Raw genomic sequence first — 18,891 nt, 5'->3', positions numbered from 1 at the left:
ACAAAAGATGGCTCCTGTGGCATTTGCTTATCTTCTCAGATCCGCTGTGGCCAAAGAAGCAGCACCGAGCCAATTTGTGTCCACCTCTGAATCAGGCCCATCACTACAGTCATCAAGTTCAATTGCTCCATATTGGTTGACAGACCAGTTGTCTCTTACAGTTTATGGAGTTAAAAAAACTAACTTATCAAGTGAATGATCATTGAGGGAAATGTTACTTTATCTTTCTCTAAAAGTGGCGGCTGGTATATTATTTCAGTGACATCACACTATATTTATGACAGTGATGCTCAAGTACTAATGATTTAGCAAAGGTTAGTGAACTAAAAATAAACTAAAAAAAACAAACAAAACAAAACAAAACCCCACAAAGAACAATAATCATTTACCATTGAACCTCTGGATCATTTTTCTCATTTGCGGAGGCATCCATAACTGGAGAATTTTGGTCTGTCTCCTCCGATGAAACATTTTGGACTTCAGCTGGCTGCGGTACAGTCTGAGTAACCACAAACTCATTGGGTTCCATATTCTCCACATTGCTACTAAAGATTTCAGTGGCACAGTTCCCAACTAGATTTCCATGGTCATGATGTGGGGAGAGTGTGACCAGAGATAAACTTTCAGGCTTAGAGCCACTCTTTCTGGCTTCACGCTGTCTTTTTCGGTATTCCAGCAATGATACCTAAAGTATATATAAATAAATAAAATAAAGGGACTTGAAGGGGGGCAAACTTTTTTAAGAAGTTTTTAGAAATAGTGCCATTGCATTTACAACAGAATACCTTCATATAAATTTTCTGTCCACTACATTAACACTATGTGTGTGCCTACATGTTACTTATATACAGGTCTTAAATGTACTTTAAAGCACAACACACTAACAGTACTTGAATAGTACTGCATTGTGCATAAGCTATGGTGTGAATCAAAAGCAGAGTGACATAGGAGGCAACATTTCATGTACTAGCTTTTTTTCTGGTTTAAGCAGATGTATGTGCACAAACACAGAGTGGGCACACTTGTTAACACAGACTTCGGAGTACCAGTCATTATCATATTAAGCCTCCCCACTCATCATGTTAACTTATAACATGATAAATCATGTGTTCATTTGTCTGTTTTTCCCAGATGCTGATCAGATTTTATTACCTATTCTTTGCTCCAAAGGATAAAAAATGTGTGTGAATGCAGTTATTTTAAACCCTTGTATATAGCTTTTGAAACATAAAACACAGGGGCAGGTGTATTAAGCCTGGAAAAATGATAAAGCAGTGATAAGCCGAAGGTGATAACGCATCAGCCAATAGTCTCCTTTCAGTTTTCAAAACCGCATTATCACCTTCTACTTATCACTACTTTATCAATTCTCCAGGCTTAATACATCTGACCCATCATTTTTTCTTTTAATAAAACAAATATCCAAATTAGTTTCTGACACAAATAAATCTGAATATGCAAGGGGCTCAGAGTATTTATTAACCACTACTCTGCACTTCAGTTTAAAACTTTACAAAAACTTTCTGCTCACCTTTTTCTTTTGTGGAGGATTTAGTTGTATTCCATTTCCATCCAAAACACCATCACTACAAAGTGCTCTTCCAAATCCAGTAACAAGTCCTTCATCTGTGGAACAAAAAATGGAACCATCCATGAACATGCTACGGGCATCCTCTTGAATGAGGCACTTTGAGTCATTCATTCTGAATCCACCACCAACTTCTAACTGGTGTGAAGGGGTCAGGTCTCTCAAATTAGAATGAACTGCAGAGAAGTTCACACCTGTCCTTTCTGGGCTTTTGATCCATGATGAATACACAGTACCCTGTCCACAGTGAGCAGTTTCCTGCTGGCTGTTTGAATCAGTCCTTTCTAGGGACAAGGGCTCCATATTCTTTTGCAGTGCAGTATGCGCCTTCAATTCAAGTCCCAAATGAAGGTCTGGCACAGACTCACTTTCTGACGTGCATGGTCTGTTTAAATCGGTCCTGCTCCGTGGGCTTGAATAGCCAATAGGTTTTATTTCTTGTACTACCATTTCTGTCAGGTTACAATTCTTGAATGAATTAATCACCAGAGACGCTGCTGCTCGGTCAGTAGCCTGCAAACAAACAGAGCATTACATTTACAGGCACAATGTACAGGTTCAGTTTAGAATAGCACAAGTGAAGTAAGGTATGAGAGATACCATGCTATGTGCAATTCACTAGTAATAAGAAAAAGTTGTCTATTTCTTTGCAAAATAAAAACAAAAGGAGGATTGGTAATATACCTTGAATCAGGAACGTTAGTTTGTGAATAAAACCTAATACAGGTTGAGTATCCTTTATCCAAAATGCTTGGGACCAGAGGTATTTTGGATATCGGATTTTTCCGTATTTTGGAATAATTGCATACCATAATGAGATATCATGGTGATGGGACCCAAGTCTAAGCACAGAATGCATTTGTTACATATACACCTTATACACACAGCCGGAAGGTAATTTTATCCAATATTTTTAATAACTTTGTGCATTAAACAAAGTGTGTGTACATTCACACAATTCATTTATGTTTCATATACACCTTATACACACAGCCTGAAGGTCATTTAATACAATATTTTTAATAACTTTGTGTTTTAAACAAAGTTTGAGTACATTGAGCCACAGAAAACAAAGATTTCACTATGTCACTCTCACACAAAAAAGTCCGTATTTCGGAATATTCCGTATTTCGGAATATTTGGATATGGGATACTCAACCTGTACAGGTTGAGTATCCCTTATCCAAAATGCTCGGGACCAGAGGTATTTTGGATATGGGAATTTTCCGTATTTTGGAATAATTGCATACCATAATGAGATATCATGGTGATGGGACCCAAGTCTAAGCACAGAATGTATTTATGTTTCATATACACCGTATACACACAGCCTGAAGGTCATTTTAGCCAATATTTTTTATAACTTTGTGCATTAAACAAAGTGTGTGTACATTCACACAATTCATTTATGTTTCTTATACACCTTATACACACTGCCTGAAGGTAATTTATTACAATATTTTTAATAACTGTGTATTAAACAAAGTTTGTGTACATTGAGCCATCAAAAAACAAAAATTTCACTATCCCACTCTCACTCAAAAAATAAGAATTTACTTACCGATAATTCTATTTCTCGTAGTCCGTAGTGGATGCTGGGAACTCCGTAAGGACCATGGGGAATAGCGGCTCCGCAGGAGACTGGGCACAAAAGTAAAAGCTTTCTGACTAGCTGGTGTGCACTGGCTCCTCCCCCTATGACCCTCCTCCAAGCCTCAGTTAGGATACTGTGCCCGGACGAGCGTACATAATAAGGAAGGATCTTGAATCCCGGGTAAGACTCATACCAGCCACACCAATCACACCGTACAACTTGTGATCTGAACCCAGTTAACAGTATGATAAACGTAGGAGCCTCTGAAAAGATGGCTCACAACAATAAACAACCCGATTTTTGTAACAATAACTATATACAAGTATTGCAGACAATCCGCACTTGGGATGGGCGCCCAGCATCCACTACGGACTACGAGAAATAGAATTATCGGTAAGTAAAATAAGAATTTACTTACCGATAATTCTATTTCTCGGAGTCCGTAGTGGATGCTGGGGTTCCTGAAAGGACCATGGGGAATAGCGGCTCCGCAGGAGACAGGGCACAAAAAAGTAAAGCTTTACTAGGTCAGGTGGTGTGCACTGGCTCCTCCCCCTATGACCCTCCTCCAGACTCCAGTTAGGTACTGTGCCCGGACGAGCATACACAATAAGGGAGGCATTTTGAATCCCGGGTAAGACTCATACCAGCCACACCAATCACACCGTACAACTTGTGATCTAAACCCAGTTAACAGTATGACAACAGAAAGGGCCTCTTAAAGATGGCTCCTTAACAATAACCCGAATTAGTTAACAATAACTATGTACAAGTATTGCAGATAATCCGCACTTGGGATGGGCGCCCAGCATCCACTACGGACTCCGAGAAATAGAATTATCGGTAAGTAAATTCTTATTTTCTCTATCGTCCTAAGTGGATGCTGGGGTTCCTGAAAGGACCATGGGGATTATACCAAAGCTCCCAAACGGGCGGGAGAGTGCGGATGACTCTGCAGCACCGAATGAGAGAACTCCAGGTCCTCCTTTGCCAGGGTATCAAATTTGTAAAATTTTACAAACGTGTTCTCCCCCGACCACGTAGCTGCTCGGCAGAGTTGTAATGCCGAGACCCCTCGGGCAGCCGCCCAAGATGAGCCCACCTTCCTTGTGGAGTGGGCTTTTACAGTTTTAGGCTGTGGCAGGCCTGCCACAGAATGTGCAAGTTGAATTGTGTTACAAATCCAACGAGCAATCGACTGCTTAGAAGCAGGTGCGCCCAACTTGTTGGGTGCATACAATATAAACAGCGAGTCAGATTTTCTGACTCCAGCCGTCCTTGCAATGTATATTTTTAAGGCTCTGACAACGTCCAACAACTTGGAGTCCTCCAAGTCGCTAGTGGCCGCAGGCACCACAATAGGTTGGTTCAGATGAAATGCTGATACCACTTTAGGGAGAAAATGCGGACGAGTCCGCAGTTCTGCCCTATCCGAATGGAAGATTAGATAAGGACTTTTATAAGATAAAGCCGCCAATTCAGATACTCTCCTGGCAGAGGCCAGGGCTAGTAACATAGTCACTTTCAATGTGAGATATTTCAAATCCACCTTTTTCAATGGTTCAAACCAATGGGATTTGAGGAAATCTAAAACTACATTTAGATCCCACGGTGCCACCGGAGGCACCACAGGAGGCTGTATATGCAGTACTCCCTTGACAAAAGTCTGGACCTCAGGGACAGAGGCCAATTCTTTTTGGAAGAATATTGACAGGGCCGAAATTTGAACCTTAATGGATCCCAATTTGAGACCCATAGATAATCCTGATTGCAGGAAATGTAGGAAACGACCCAGTTGGAATTCCTCCGTCGGAACCCTCCGATCCTCGCACCACGCTACATATTTTCGCCAAATGCGGTGATAATGTTTCACGGTGACTTCCTTCCGTGCCTTAATCAAGGTAGGAATGACTTCTTCTGGAATGCCTTTCCCTTTTAGGATCTGGCGTTCAACCGCCATGCCGTCAAACGCAGCCGCGGTAAGTCTTGAAAAAGACAGGGACCCTGCTGTAGCAGGTCCCTTCTCAGAGGTAGAGGCCACGGTTCGTCCGTGAGCATCTCTTGAAGTTCCGGATACCAAGTCCTTCTCGGCCAATCCGGAACCACTAGTATTGTTCTTACTCTTCTTTGCCGTATGATCTTCAATACCTTTGGTATGAGCGGCAGAGGAGGAAACACATACACTGACTGGTACACCCAAGGAGTTACCAGTGCGTCCACAGCTATTGCCTGTGGATCTCTTGACCTGGCGCAATATTTGTCCAGTTTCTTGTTGAGGCGAGACGCCATCATGTCTACAATTGGTCTTTCCCAACGGTCTATTAACATGTTGAAGACTTCTGGATGTAGACCCCACTCTCCCGGATGAAGATCGTGTCTGCTGAGGAAGTCTGCTTCCCAGTTGTCCACGCCCGGGATGAACACTGCTGACAGTGCTATCACGTGATTCTCCGCCCAGCGAAGAATCTTGGCAGCTTCTGCCATTGCACTCCTGCTTCTTGTGCCGCCCTGCCTGTTTACATGGGCGACCGCCGTGATGTTGTCCGACTGAATCAACACCGGCTTTCCTTGCAGGAGAAGTTCCGCCTGGCTTAGAGCATTGTAGATTGCTCTTAGTTCCAGAATGTTTATGTGAAGAGACTTTTCCAGACTCGTCCATACTCCCTGGAAGTTTCTTCCTTGTGTGACTGCTCCCCAGCCTCTCAGGCTGGCGTCCGTGGTCACCAGGATCCAATCCTGAATGCCGAATCTGCGGCCTTCTAATAGGTGAGCCTTCTGCAACCACCACAGAAGTGACACCCTTGTCTTTGGTGACAGGGTTATTCGCAGGTGCATCTGCAGATGCGACCCTGACCATTTGTCCAACAGATCCCTTTGGAATATTCTTGCATGGAATCTGCCGAATGGAATTGCTTCGTAAGAAGCCACCATTTTTCCCAGGACTCTTGTGCATTGATGTACTGACACTTTTCCTGGTTTTAGGAGGTTCCTGACCAGATCGGATAACTCCTTGGCTTTTTCCTCTGGAAGGAAAACCTTTTTCTGAACCGTGTCCAGAATCATTCCTAGGAACAGCAGACGAGTTGTCGGGATTAAATGGGATTTTGGAATATTCAGAATCCACCCGTGTTGTCTTAGCACCTCTTGAGATAGTGCTAAAGCTGTCTCCAGCTGTTCTCTGGACCTTGCCCTTATTAGGAGATCGTCCAAGTATGGGATAACTAATACGCCTTTTCTTCGAAGAAGAATCATCATCTCGGCCATTACCTTGGTAAAGACCCGAGGCGCCGTGGACAATCCGAACGGCAGCGTCTGAAACTGATAGTGACAGTTTTGAACAATGAACCTGAGGTACCCCTGGTGTGCGGGGTAAATCGGAACGTGTAGATACGCATCCTTGATGTCCAAGGATACCATAAAGTCCCCTTCTTCCAGGTTCGCTATCACTGCTCTGAGTGACTCCATCTTGAACTTGAACTTTTTTATGTAGAGGTTCAAGGACTTCAGATTTAGAATAGGCCTTACCGAGCCATCCGGCTTCGGTACCACAAATAGAGTGGAATAATACCCCTTTCCTTGTTGTAATAGGGGTACTTTGACTATCACCTGCTGAGCGTACAGCTTGTGAATGGCTTCCAACACCCTCTCCCTTTCGGAAGAGACGGTTGGTAAGGCAGACTTCAGGAAACGATGAGGAGGATCCGTCTCTAATTCCAACCTGTACCCCTGAGATATTATCTGCAGGATCCAGGGGTCTACCTGCGAGTGAGCCCACTGCGCGCTGTAATTTTTGAGACGGCCCCCCACTGTCCCCGAGTCCGCTTGAGAGGCCCCAGCGTCATGCTGAGGTTTTTGCAGGAGCCGGGGAGGGCTTCTGTTCCTGGGAAGGAGCTGCCTGTTGGTGTCTCTTCCCTCTTCCTCTGCCTCGTGGCAGGTACGACAAGCCCTTTGCTCTCTTATTTTTGTAGGAGCGAAAAGGCTGCGGTTGAAAGGTCGGTGCCTTTCTCTGTTGGGGAGTGACTTGAGGTAAAAAAGTGGATTTCCCGGCAGTAGCCGTGGCCACCAAGTCTGATAGACCAACTCCAAATAACTCCTCCCCTTTATACGGCAAAACCTCCATGTGACGTTTTGAATCCGCATCGCCTGTCCACTGTCGTGTCCATAAGGCTCTTCTGGCTGAAATGGACATAGCACTCATCCGAGATGCCAGTGTGCAAATATCCCTCTGTGCATCACGCATATAGATAAATGCATCCTTTATTTGTTCTAACGACAGTAAAACATTGTCCCTATCTAGGGTATCAATATTTTCAATCAGGGATTCTGACCAAACTACTCCAGCACTGCACATCCAGGCAGTTGCTATAGCTGGTCGTAGTATAACACCTGCATGTGTGTATATATTCTTTTGAATAACTTCCATCTTTCTATCTGATGGATCCTTAAGTGCGGCCGTCTCAGGAGAGGGTAACGCCACTTGTTTGGATAAGCGTGTGAGCGCCTTGTCCACCTTAGGGGGTGTTTCCCAGCGCGCCCTAACCTCTGGCGGGAAAGGGTATAATGCCAATAACTTTTTTGAAATTATCAACTTTTTATCAGGAGCAACCCACGCTTCATCACACACGTCATTTAATTCTTCTGATTCAGGAAAAACTGTTTGTAGTTTTTTCACACCATACATAATACCCTGTTTTACGGTATCTGTAGTATCAGCTAAATGTAACGTCTCCTTCATTGCCAAAATCATATAACGTGTGGCCCTACTGGAAAATACGTTTGAATTTCTACCGTCGTCACTGGAATCAGTGCCCGTGTCTGGGTCTGTGTCGACCGACTGAGGCAAAGGGCGTTTTACAGCCCCTGACGGTGTTTGAGGCGCCTGGACAGGCATTAATTGATTGTCCGGCCGCCTCATGTCCTCAACTGACTGTTTAAGGGAAGATAAACCATCACGTAATTCCACAAATAAAGGCATCCATTCTGGTGTCGACCCCCTGGGGGGTGACATCTGCATATTTGGCAATTGCTCCGCCTCCACACCAATATCGTCCTCATACATGTCGACACCACGTACCGACACACACCGCAAACTCACAGGGAATGCTCTAATGAAGACAGGACCCACTAGCCCTTTTGGGGAGACAGAGGGAGAGTCTGCCAGCACACACCACAAAGCGCTATATATACAAGGGATATCCTTATATTAAGTGCTCCCTTATAGCTGCTTTAATATATATATATATATAGCCATTAATGTGCCCCCCCTCTCTGTTTTACCCTGTTTCTGTAGTGCAGTGCAGGGGAGAGACCTGGGAGCCGTTCTGACCAGCGGAGCTGTGACAGAAAATGGCGCCGTGTGCTGAGGAGATAGGCCCCGCCCCTTTTTCGGCGGGTTCTTCTCCCGCTATTTTTCCAGTCAGGCAGGGGTTAAATATCTCCATATAGCCCCTATGGGCTATACGTGAGGTATTTTTAGCCTTGTATAAGGTTTATATTTGCCTCTCAGAGCGCCCCCCCCCAGCGCTCTGCACCCTCAGTGACTGCCCAGTGAAGTGTGCTGAGAGGAAAATGGCGCACAGCTGCAGTGCTGTGCGCTACCTTATGAAGACTGAGGAGTCTTCAGCCGCCGGTTTCCGGACCTCTTCACGCTTCAGCATCTGCAAGGGGGTCGGCGGCGCGGCTCCGGGACCGGACTCCACGGCTGGGCCTGTGTTCGATCCCTCTGGAGCTAATGGTGTCCAGTAGCCAAGCAGCAAATCCACTCTGCATGCAGGTGAGTTTACTACTTTCCCCCTAAGTCCCACGTTGCAGTGATCCTGTTGCCAGCAGGACTCACTGTAAAGAAAAAAACCTAAACTAAACTTTCTCTAAGCAGCTCTTTAGGAGAGCCACCTAGATTGCACCCTTCTCGTTCGGGCACAAAATCTAACTGGAGTCTGGAGGAGGGTCATAGGGGGAGGAGCCAGTGCACACCACCTGACCTAGTAAAGCTTTACTTTTTTGTGCCCTGTCTCCTGCGGAGCCGCTATTCCCCATGGTCCTTTCAGGAACCCCAGCATCCACTTAGGACGATAGAGAAATTCTTATTTTCTCTGACGTCCTAGTGGATGCTGGGAACTCCGTAAGGACCATGGGGATTATACCAAAGCTCCCAAACGGGCGGGAGAGTGCGGATGACTCTGCAGCACCGAATGAGAGAACTCCAGGTCCTCCTCAGCCAGGGTATCAAATTTGTAGAATTTAGCAAACGTGTTTGCCCCTGACCAAGTAGCTGCTCGGCAAAGTTGTAAAGCCGAGACCCCTCGGGCAGCCGGCCAAGATGAGCCCACTTTCCTTGTGGAATGGGCTTTTACAGATTTTGGCTGTGGCAGGCCTGCCACAGAATGTGCAAGCTGAATTGTACTACAAATCCAACGAGCAATCGTCTGCTTAGAAGCAGGAGCACCCAGCTTGTTGGGTGCATACAGGATAAACAGCGAGTCAGATTTTCTGACTCCAGCCGTCCTGGAAACATATTTTCAGGGCCCTGACTACGTCCAGCAACTTGGAGTCCTCCAAGTCCCTAGTAGCCGCAGGCACCACAATAGGCTGGTTCATGTGAAACGCTGAAACCACCTTAGGGAGAAATTGAGGGCGAGTCCTCAGTTCTGCCCTGTCTGAATGAAAAATTAGGTAAGGGCTTTTATATGACAAAGCCGCCAATTCTGAGACACGCCTGGCTGAAGCCAGGGCTAACAGCATGACCACTTTCCATGTGAGATATTTCAATTCCACAGTGGTGAGTGGTTCAAACCAATGTGATTTTAGGAGACTCAACACTACATTGAGATCCCAAGGTGCCACTGGAGGCACAAAAGGAGGCTGTATATGCAGTACCCCTTTGACAAACGTCTGAAATTCAGGCACTGAAGCCAGTTATTTTTGGAAGAAGATCGACAGGGCCGAAATTTGAACCTTAATGGACCCTAATTTTAGGCCCATAGATAGTCCTGTTTGCAGGAAATGCAGGAAACGACCCAGTTGAAATTCCTCTGTAGGGGCCTTCTTGGCCTCACACCACGCAACATATTTTCGCCAAATGCGGTGATAATGTTTTGCGGTTACATCCTTCCTGGCCTTGACCAGGGTAGGGATGACTTCATCTGGAATGCCTTTTTCCTTCAGGATCCGGCGTTCAACCTCCATGCCGTCAAACGCAGCCGCGGTAAGTCTTGGAACAGACAAGGTCCCTGCTGGAGCAGGTCCTTCCTTAGAGGTAGAGGCCACGGGTCCTCTGTGAGCATCTCTTGAAGTTCCGGGTACCAAGTCCTTCTTGGCCAATCCGGAGCCACGAGTATAGTTCTTACTCCTCTCCGTCTTATAATTCTCAATACCTTGGGTATGAGAGGCAGAGGAGGGAACACATACACTGACTGGTACACCCACGGTGTTACCAGAGCGTCCACAGCTATTGCCTGAGGGTCCCTTGACCTGGCGCAATACCTGTCTAGTTTTTTGTTGAGGCAGGACGCCATCATGTCCACCTTTGGTTTTTCCCAACGGTTTACAATCATGTGGAAGACTTCTGGATGAAGTCCCCACTCTCCCGGGTGGAGGTCGTGTCTGCTGAGGAAGTCTGCTTCCCAGTTGTCCACTCCCGGAATGAACACTGCTGACAGTGCTATCACATGATTTTCCGCCCAGCGAAGAATCCTTGCAGCTTCTGCCATTGCCCTCCTGCTTCTTGTGCCGCCCTGTCTGTTTACGTGGGCGACTGCCGTGATGTTGTCCGATTGGATCAATACCGACTGACCCTGAAGCAGAGGCCTTGCTTGGCTTAGGGCATTGTAAATTGCCCTTAGTTCCAGGATATTTATGTGAAGAGACGTTTCCATGCTTGACCACAAGCCCTGGAAATTTTTTCCCTGTGTGACTGCTCCCCAGCCTCTCAGGCTGGCATCCGTGGTCACCAGAATCCAGTCCTGAATGCCGAATCTGCGGCCCTCTAGAAGATGAGCACTCTGCAACCACCACAGGAGAGACACCCTTGTCCTTGGAGATAGGGTTATCCGCTGATGCATCTGAAGATGCGATCCGGACCATTTGTCCAGCAGATCCCACTGAAAAGTTCTTGCATGGAATCTTCCGAATGGAATCGCTTCGTAAGAAGCCACCATCTTTCCCAGGACCCTTGTGCATTGATGCACTGACACTTGTCCTGGTTTCAGGAGGTTCCTGACTAGCTCGGATAACTCCCTGGCCTTCTACTCCGGGAGAAACACCTTTTTCTGGACTGTGTCCAGAATCATCCCTAGGAACAGTAGACGTGTTGTTGGAATCAGCTGCAATTTTGGAATATTTAGAATCCACCCGTGCTGACGTAGCACCACCTGAGATAGTGCTACTCCGACCTCTAACTGTTCCCTGGATCTTGCCCTTATCAGGAGATCGTCCAAGTAAGGGATAATTAAGACGCCTTTTCTTCGAAGAAGAATCATCATTTCGGCCATTACCTTGGTAAAGACCCGTGGTGCCGTGGACAATCCAAACGGCAGCGTCTGAAACTGATAATGACAGTTCTGTACCACAAACCTGAGGTACCCTTGGTGAGAAGGGTAGATTGGGACATGGAGATAAGCATCTTTGATGTCCAGAGACACCATATAGTCCCCTTCTTCCAGGTTCGCTATCACTGCTCTGAGTGATTCCATCTTGAATTTGAACCTTTTTATGTAAGTGTTCAATGATTTCAGATTTAAAATCGGTCTCACCGAGCCGTCCGGCTACGGTACCACAAACAGCGTGGAATAATACCCCTTTCCCTGTTGTAGGAGGGGTACCTTGATTATCACCTGCTGGGAATACAGCTTGTGAATAGCTTCCAATACTGCCTCCCTGTCGGAGGGAGACGTTGGTAGAGCAGACTTCAGGAACCGGCGAGGGGGAGACGTCTCGAATTCCAATTTGTACCCCTGTGATACTACCTGCAGGATCCAGGGGTCCACTTGCGAGTGAGCCCACTGCGCGTTGAAATTTTTGAGACGGGCCCCCACCGTGCCTGAGTCCGCTTGTAAAGCCCCAGCGTCATGCTGAAGACTTGGCAGAAGCGGGGGAGGGCTTCTGATCCTGGGAAGTGGCTGCCTGCTGCAGTCTTTTTCCCCTTCCTCTGCCCCGGGGCAGAAATGAGTGGCCTTTTGCCCGCTTGCCCTTATGGGGACGAAAGGACTGAGTTTGAAAAGACGGTGTCTTTTTCTGCTGAGAGGTGACCTGGGGTAAAAAGGTGGATTTCCCAGCCGTCGCCGTGGCCACCAGGTCTGACAGACCGACCCCAAATAACTCCTCCCCTTTTTACGGCAAAACTTCCATATGCCGTTTGGAATCCGCATCACCTGACCACTGTCGTGTCCATAAACTTCTTCTGGCAGAAATGGACAACGCACTTACTCTTGATGCCAGGGTGCAAATATCCCTCTGTGCATCTCGCATATATAGTAATGCATCCTTTAAATGCTCTATAGTCAATAATATACTGTCCCTATCCAGGGTATCAATATTTTCAGTCAGGGAATCCGACCAAGCCACTCCAGCGCTGCACATCCAGGCTGAGGCGATTGCTGGTCGTAGTATAACACCAGTATGTGTGTATATACCTTTTAGGATATTTTCCAGCTTTCTATCAGCTGGTTCCTTGAGGGCGGCCGTATCAGGAGACGGTAACGCCACTTGTTTTGATAAGCGTGTGAGCGCCTTATCTACCCTAGGGGGTGTTTCCCAACGCGCCCTAACCTCTGGCGGGAAAGGGTATAATGCCAATAATTTATTAGAAATCAGCAGTTTTTTTATCGGGGGAAACCCACGCTTTGTCACACACCTCATTTAATTCATCTGATTCAGGAAAAACTATGGGTAGTTTTTTCACACCCCACATAATACCCCTTTTTGTGGTACTTGTAGTATCAGAAATGTTCAAAGCCTCCTTCATTGCCGTGATCATGTAACGTGTGGCCCTACTGGACATTACGTTTGTCTCGTCACCGTCGACACTGGAGTCAGTATCCGTGTCTGGGTCTGTGTCGACCATCTGAGGTAACGGGCGCTTTAGAGCCCCTGACGGTGTTTGAGACGCCTAGACAGGCACTAACTGATTTGCCGGCTGTCTCATGTCGTCAACAGTTTTTTTCAAAGTGCTGACACTGTCACGTAATTCCTTCCATACTACCATCCAGTCAGGTGTCGACTCCCTAGGGGGTGACATCACTATTACAGGCAATTGCTCCGCCTCCTCATCATTTTCCTCCTCATACATGTCGACACAATCGTACCGACACACAGCACACACACAGGGAATGCTCTGATAGAGGACAGGACCCCACGAGCCCTTTGGGGAGACAGAGGGAGAGTTTGCCAGCACACACCAGAGCGCTATATATATGCAGGGATAACCTTATATAAGTGTTTCTCCCTTCTATAGCTGCTGTATATGTATTTTCTGCCAATTAGTGCCCCCCCTCTCTTGTTTTACCCTGATTCTGTAGCAGGACTGCAGGGGAGAGTCAGGGAGCCGTCCTTCCAGCGGAGCTGTGAGGGAAAATGGCGCTTGTGTGCTGAGGAGATAGGCTCCGCCCCCTTTTCTCCCGCTTTTTTTAGGAAAACTGGCAGGGGTTAAATGCATCCATATAGCCCAGGAGCTATATGTGATGCATTTCTTTAGCCATATAAGGTTTAAAATAAGAATTTACTTACCGATAATTCTATTTCTCGGAGTCCGTAGTGGATGCTGGGGTTCCTGAAAGGACCATGGGGAATAGCGGCTCCGCAGGAGACAGGGCACAAAAAAGTAAAGCTTTTACCAGATCAGGTGGTGTGCACTGGCTCCTCCCCCTATGACCCTCCTCCAGACTCCAGTTAGGTACTGTGCCCGGACGAGCGTACACAATAAGGGAGGCAATTTGAATCCCGGGTAAGACTCATACCAGCCACACCAATCACACCGTACAACTTGTGATCTAAACCCAGTTAACAGTATGATAACAGAAAGAGCCTCTTAAAGATGGCTCCTTAACAATATAACCCGAATTTGTTAACAATAACTATGTACAGTATTGCAGATAATCCGCACTTGGGATGGGCGCCCAGCATCCACTACGGACTCCGAGAAATAGAATTATCGGTAAGTAAATTCTTATTTTCTCTATCGTCCTAAGTGGATGCTGGGGTTCCTGAAAGGACCATGGGGATTATACCAAAGCTCCCAAACGGGCGGGAGAGTGCGGATGACTCTGCAGCACCGAATGAGAGAATTCCAAGTCCTCTTTTGCCAGGGTATCAAATTTGTAGAATTTTACAAACGTGTTTTCCCCCGACCACGTAGCTGCTCGGCAGAATTGTAATGCCGAGACCCCTCGGGCAGCCGCCCAAGATGAGCCCACCTTCCTTGTGGAATGGGCCTTAACAGATTTAGGCTGTGGCAGGCCTGCCACAGAATGAGCAAGTTGAATTGTGTTACAAATCCAACGAGCAATCGTCTGCTTAGAAGCAGGGGCACCCAACTTGTTGGGTGCATATAGTATCAACAGCGAGTCAGATTTTCTGACTTCAGCCGTCCTTGAAATGTATATTTTTAAGGCTCTGACAACGTCCAACAACTTGGAGTCCTCCAAGTCGCCAGTGGCCGCAGGCACCACAATAGGTTGGTTCAGGTGAAACGCTGATACCACCTTAGGGAGAAAATGCGGACGAGTCCTCAGTTCTGCCCTATCCGAATGGAAGATTAGATAAGGGCTTTTATAAGATAAAGCCGCCAATTCAGATACTCTCCTGGCGGAAGCCAGGGCCAGTAACATAGTCACTTTCCATGTGAGATATTTAAAATCCACCTTTTTCAATGGTTCAAACCAATGGGATTTGAGGAAATCTAAAACTACATTTAGATCCCACGGTGCCACCGGAGGCAACACAGGAGGCTGTATATGCAGTACTCCTTTAACAAAAGTCTGTACCTCAGGAACTGAGGCCAATTCTTTTTGGAAGAATATTGACAGGGCCGAAATTTGAACCTTAATAGATCTCAATTTGAGACCCATAGACAATCCTGATTGTAGGAAATGTAGGAAACGACCCAGTTGAAATTCCTCCGTCGGAACACTCCGATCCTCGCACCACGCGACATATTTTCGCCAAATGCGGTGATAATGTTTCGCGGTGACTTCCTTCCTTGCCTTAATCAAGGTAGGAATGACTTCTTCTGGAATGCCTTTCCCTTTTAGGATCTGGCGTTCAACCGCCATGCCGTCAAACGCAGCCGCGGTAAGTCTTGAAAGAGACAGGGACCCTGTTGTAGCAGGTCCCTTCTCAGAAGTAGAGGGCACGGGTCGTCCGTGACCAACTCTTGAAGTTCCGGGTACCAAGTCCTTCTTGGCCAATCCGGAGCCACTAGTATTGTTCTTACTCCTCTTCACCGTATAATCTTCAATACCTTTGGTATGAGAGGCAGAGGAGGAAACACATATACTGATTTGTACACCCAAGGTGTTACCAGTGCGTCCACAGCTATTGCCTGTGGATCTCTTGACCTGGCGCAATACTTGTCCAGTTTCTTGTTGAGGCAAGACGCCATCATGTCTACCATTGGTCTTTCCCAACAGTTTATTAGCATGTGGAAGACTTCTGGATGAAGACCCCACTCTCCCGGGTGAATATCGTGTCTGCTGAGGAAGTCTGCTTCCCAGTTGTCCACGCCCGGGAAGAACACTGCTGACAGTGCTATTACGTGATTTTCCGCCCAGCGAAGAATCTTGGCAGCTTCTGCCATTGCACTCCTGCTTCTTGTGCCGCCCTGTCTGTTTACATGGGCGACCGCCGTGATGTTGTCCGACTGAATCAACACCGGTTTTCCTTGCAGGAGTGGTTCCGCCTGGCTTAGAGCATTTTAGATTGCTCTTAGTACCAGAATGTTTATGTGAAGAGACTTTTCCAGGTTCGTCCATACCCCCTGGAAGTTTCTTCCTTGTGTGACTGCTCCCCAGCCTCTCAGGCTGGCGTCCGTGGTCACCAGGATCAAATCCTGTATGCCGAATCAGCGGCCCTCCAATAGATGAGCCTTTTGCAACCACCACAGAAGATATACCCTTGTCCTTGGCGACAGGGTTATTCGCAGGTGCATCTGAGGATGCGACCCTGACCATTTGTCCAACAGATCCCTTTGGAAAATTCTTGCATGGAATCTGCCGAATGGAATTGCTTCGTAAAAAGCCACCATTTTTCCCAGGACTCTTGTGCATTGATGTACAGACACCTTTCCTGGTTTTAGGAGGTTCCTGACAGGTCGGATAACTCCTTGGCTTTTTCCTCGGGAAGAAAAACCTTTTTCTGAACCGTGTCCAGAATCATCCCTAGGAACAGCAGACGTATCGTCGGAAAACAGCTGCGATTCTTGGAATATTTAGAATCCAGTCGTGCCGTCGAAGAACTACTTTAGATAGTGCTCTTCCGACCTCCAACTGTTCTCTGGAACTTGCCCTTTTTAGGTCGTGCAAGTAAGGGATAATTTAGATGCCTTTTTTCTTTGAAGAAACATCTTTTCGGCCATTACCTTGGTAAAAAGGCCCGGGGTGCCGTGGATAATTCAAACGGCATCGTCTGAAACTGATATTGACAGTTCTGTACCACGAACCAGAGGTACCCTTGATGAGAAGGACAAAATTTGGACATGGAGGTAATCCTTGATGTCCAGGGACACCATATAGTCCCCTTTTTTCCGGTTCGCTATCACTGCTCTGAGTGACTTTATCTCGATTTGAACCTTTTATGTAAGTGTTCAAAACATTTTAGATTTAGACTATGTGTCACCAAGCCGTCTGGCTTCAGTACCACCATATAGTGTGGAAAAATAATACCCTTTTCCTTGTCGTAGGAGGGGTACTTTGATTATCACCTGCTGGATATACAGCTTGTGAATTGTTTCCAATGCTGCCTCCCTGTCGGAGGGAGCCGTTGGTAAAGCAGACTTCAGGAACCTGCGAGGAGAAGATGTCTCGACTCTCCAATCTTTACCCCTGGGATAATACTCGTACGATCTAGGGGTCAACTTGCGAGTGATCCCACTGCGCCCTGAGACTCTTGAGACTACCCCCCCACCTTGAGTCCGCTTGCACGGCCCCAGCGTCATGCTGAGGACTTGGCAGACGCGGTGGAGGGCTTCTTTTCCTGGGAAAGGGCTGCCTGCTGCAGTCTACTTCCCTTACCTCTATGTCTGGGCAGATATGACTGGCCTTTTGCCTGCATGCCCTCATGGGAAAGGAAAGATTGAGGCTGAAAAGACGGTGTCTTTTTTAGCTGAGATGTAACTTGGGGTAAAAAAGGTTGGATTTCCCAGCTGTTGCTGTGGTCCCCAGGTCCGATGGACCGACCCCCAAATAACTCCTTCCCTTTATACAGCAATACTTCCATCTGCCGTATGGGATCTGTATCACCTGACCACTGTCGTGTCCCTGACATCTTCTGGGAGATATGGACAACGCACTTATCTTGATGCCAGAGAGCAAATATCCCTCTGTGCATCTCACATACATATATATAGAATGCATCCTATTAAATGCTCTACATGAATAAAATATTTTCAGTCAGGGAATCCGACCAAGCCAACCCAGCACTGCATCTCCAGGCTGATGGCGATCGCTGGTCGCAGTATAACCACCGTATGTGTGTATATACTTTTTAGGATATTTTTCCAGCTTCCTATCAGCTGGCTCCTTGAGGGCGGCCGTATCTGGAGACGGTAACGCCACTTGATAAGCGTGTGAGCGCCTTATCACCCTAAGGGGTGTTTCCCAACGTACCCTAATTTCTGGCGGGAAAGGGTATAACGCCAATATTTGCTATCGGGGTAACCCTACGCATCCTCACACACTTCATTTTATTTTATCTGATTCAGGAAAAACTACAGGTAGTTTTTTCACTCCCACATAATACCCTTTCTTGTGGTACTTGTAGTATCAGAAACACGTAACACCTCCTTCATTGCCCTTAACGTGTGGCCCTAATGAGAAATACGTTTGTTTATTCACCGTCGACACTGTATTCAGTGTCCGTGTCTGTGTCTGTGTCGACCGACTGAGGTAAATGGGCGTTTTTAAAACCCCTGACGGTGTTTCTGAGACGCCTGGACCGGTCCTAATAGATTGTCGGCCGTCTCATGTCGTCAACCGACCTTGCAGCGTGTTGACATTCTCACGTAATTCTCTAAATAAGCCATCCATTCCGGTGTCGACTCCCTAGAGAGTGACATCACCATTACAGGCAATTTCTCCGCCTCCTCACCAACATCGTCCTCATACATGTCGACACACACGTACCGACACATAGCACACACACCGGGAATGCTCTGACAGAGGACAGGACCCACTAGCCCTTTGGGGAGACAGAGGGAGAGTCTGCCAGCACACACCAAAAACGCTATAATTATATAGGGACAACCTTATATAAGTGTTTCTCCCTTATAGCATCTTTTATATATATACAATATCGCCAAAATCAGTGCCCCCCCTCTCTGTTTTAACCCTGTTTCTGTAGTGCAGTGCAGGGGAGAGCCTGGGAGCCTTCTCTCCAGCTTTTCTGTGAGAGAAAATGGCGCTGTGTGCTGAGGAGATAGGCCCCGCCCCTTTTTCGGCGGGCTCGTCTCCCGCTATTTTTGAAGTTAGGCAGGGGTTAAATATCTCCATATAGCCTCTGT

The 18,891-nt window shown here is 46.8% G+C and overlaps 1 protein-coding gene across 6 annotated transcripts in view; it reads right to left on the bottom strand.

Moving 5' to 3' along the window:
- The window catches only part of KMT2E (lysine methyltransferase 2E (inactive)), a 445,960-nt gene that overhangs the window by 36,980 nt on the left and 390,089 nt on the right, over positions 1 to 18,891 (bottom strand). For all 6 annotated transcript variants that reach the window (XM_063927017.1, XM_063927020.1, XM_063927022.1 and 3 more), the window contains 2 exons: positions 1,532 to 2,101; positions 390 to 685 (listed from right to left, as the gene is read on the bottom strand). In XM_063927017.1, the coding sequence (XP_063783087.1) occupies positions 390 to 685; positions 1,532 to 2,101 (866 nt within the window). The remainder of the gene's footprint in view (positions 1 to 389; positions 686 to 1,531; positions 2,102 to 18,891) is intronic.

The sequence above is a fragment of the Pseudophryne corroboree genome, chromosome 6 (genome assembly GCF_028390025.1).
Source record: "Pseudophryne corroboree isolate aPseCor3 chromosome 6, aPseCor3.hap2, whole genome shotgun sequence".
In the NCBI taxonomy this organism is placed as follows: domain Eukaryota; kingdom Metazoa; phylum Chordata; class Amphibia; order Anura; family Myobatrachidae; genus Pseudophryne; species Pseudophryne corroboree.
This window is presented reverse-complemented; position numbering and strand designations above follow the sequence as displayed.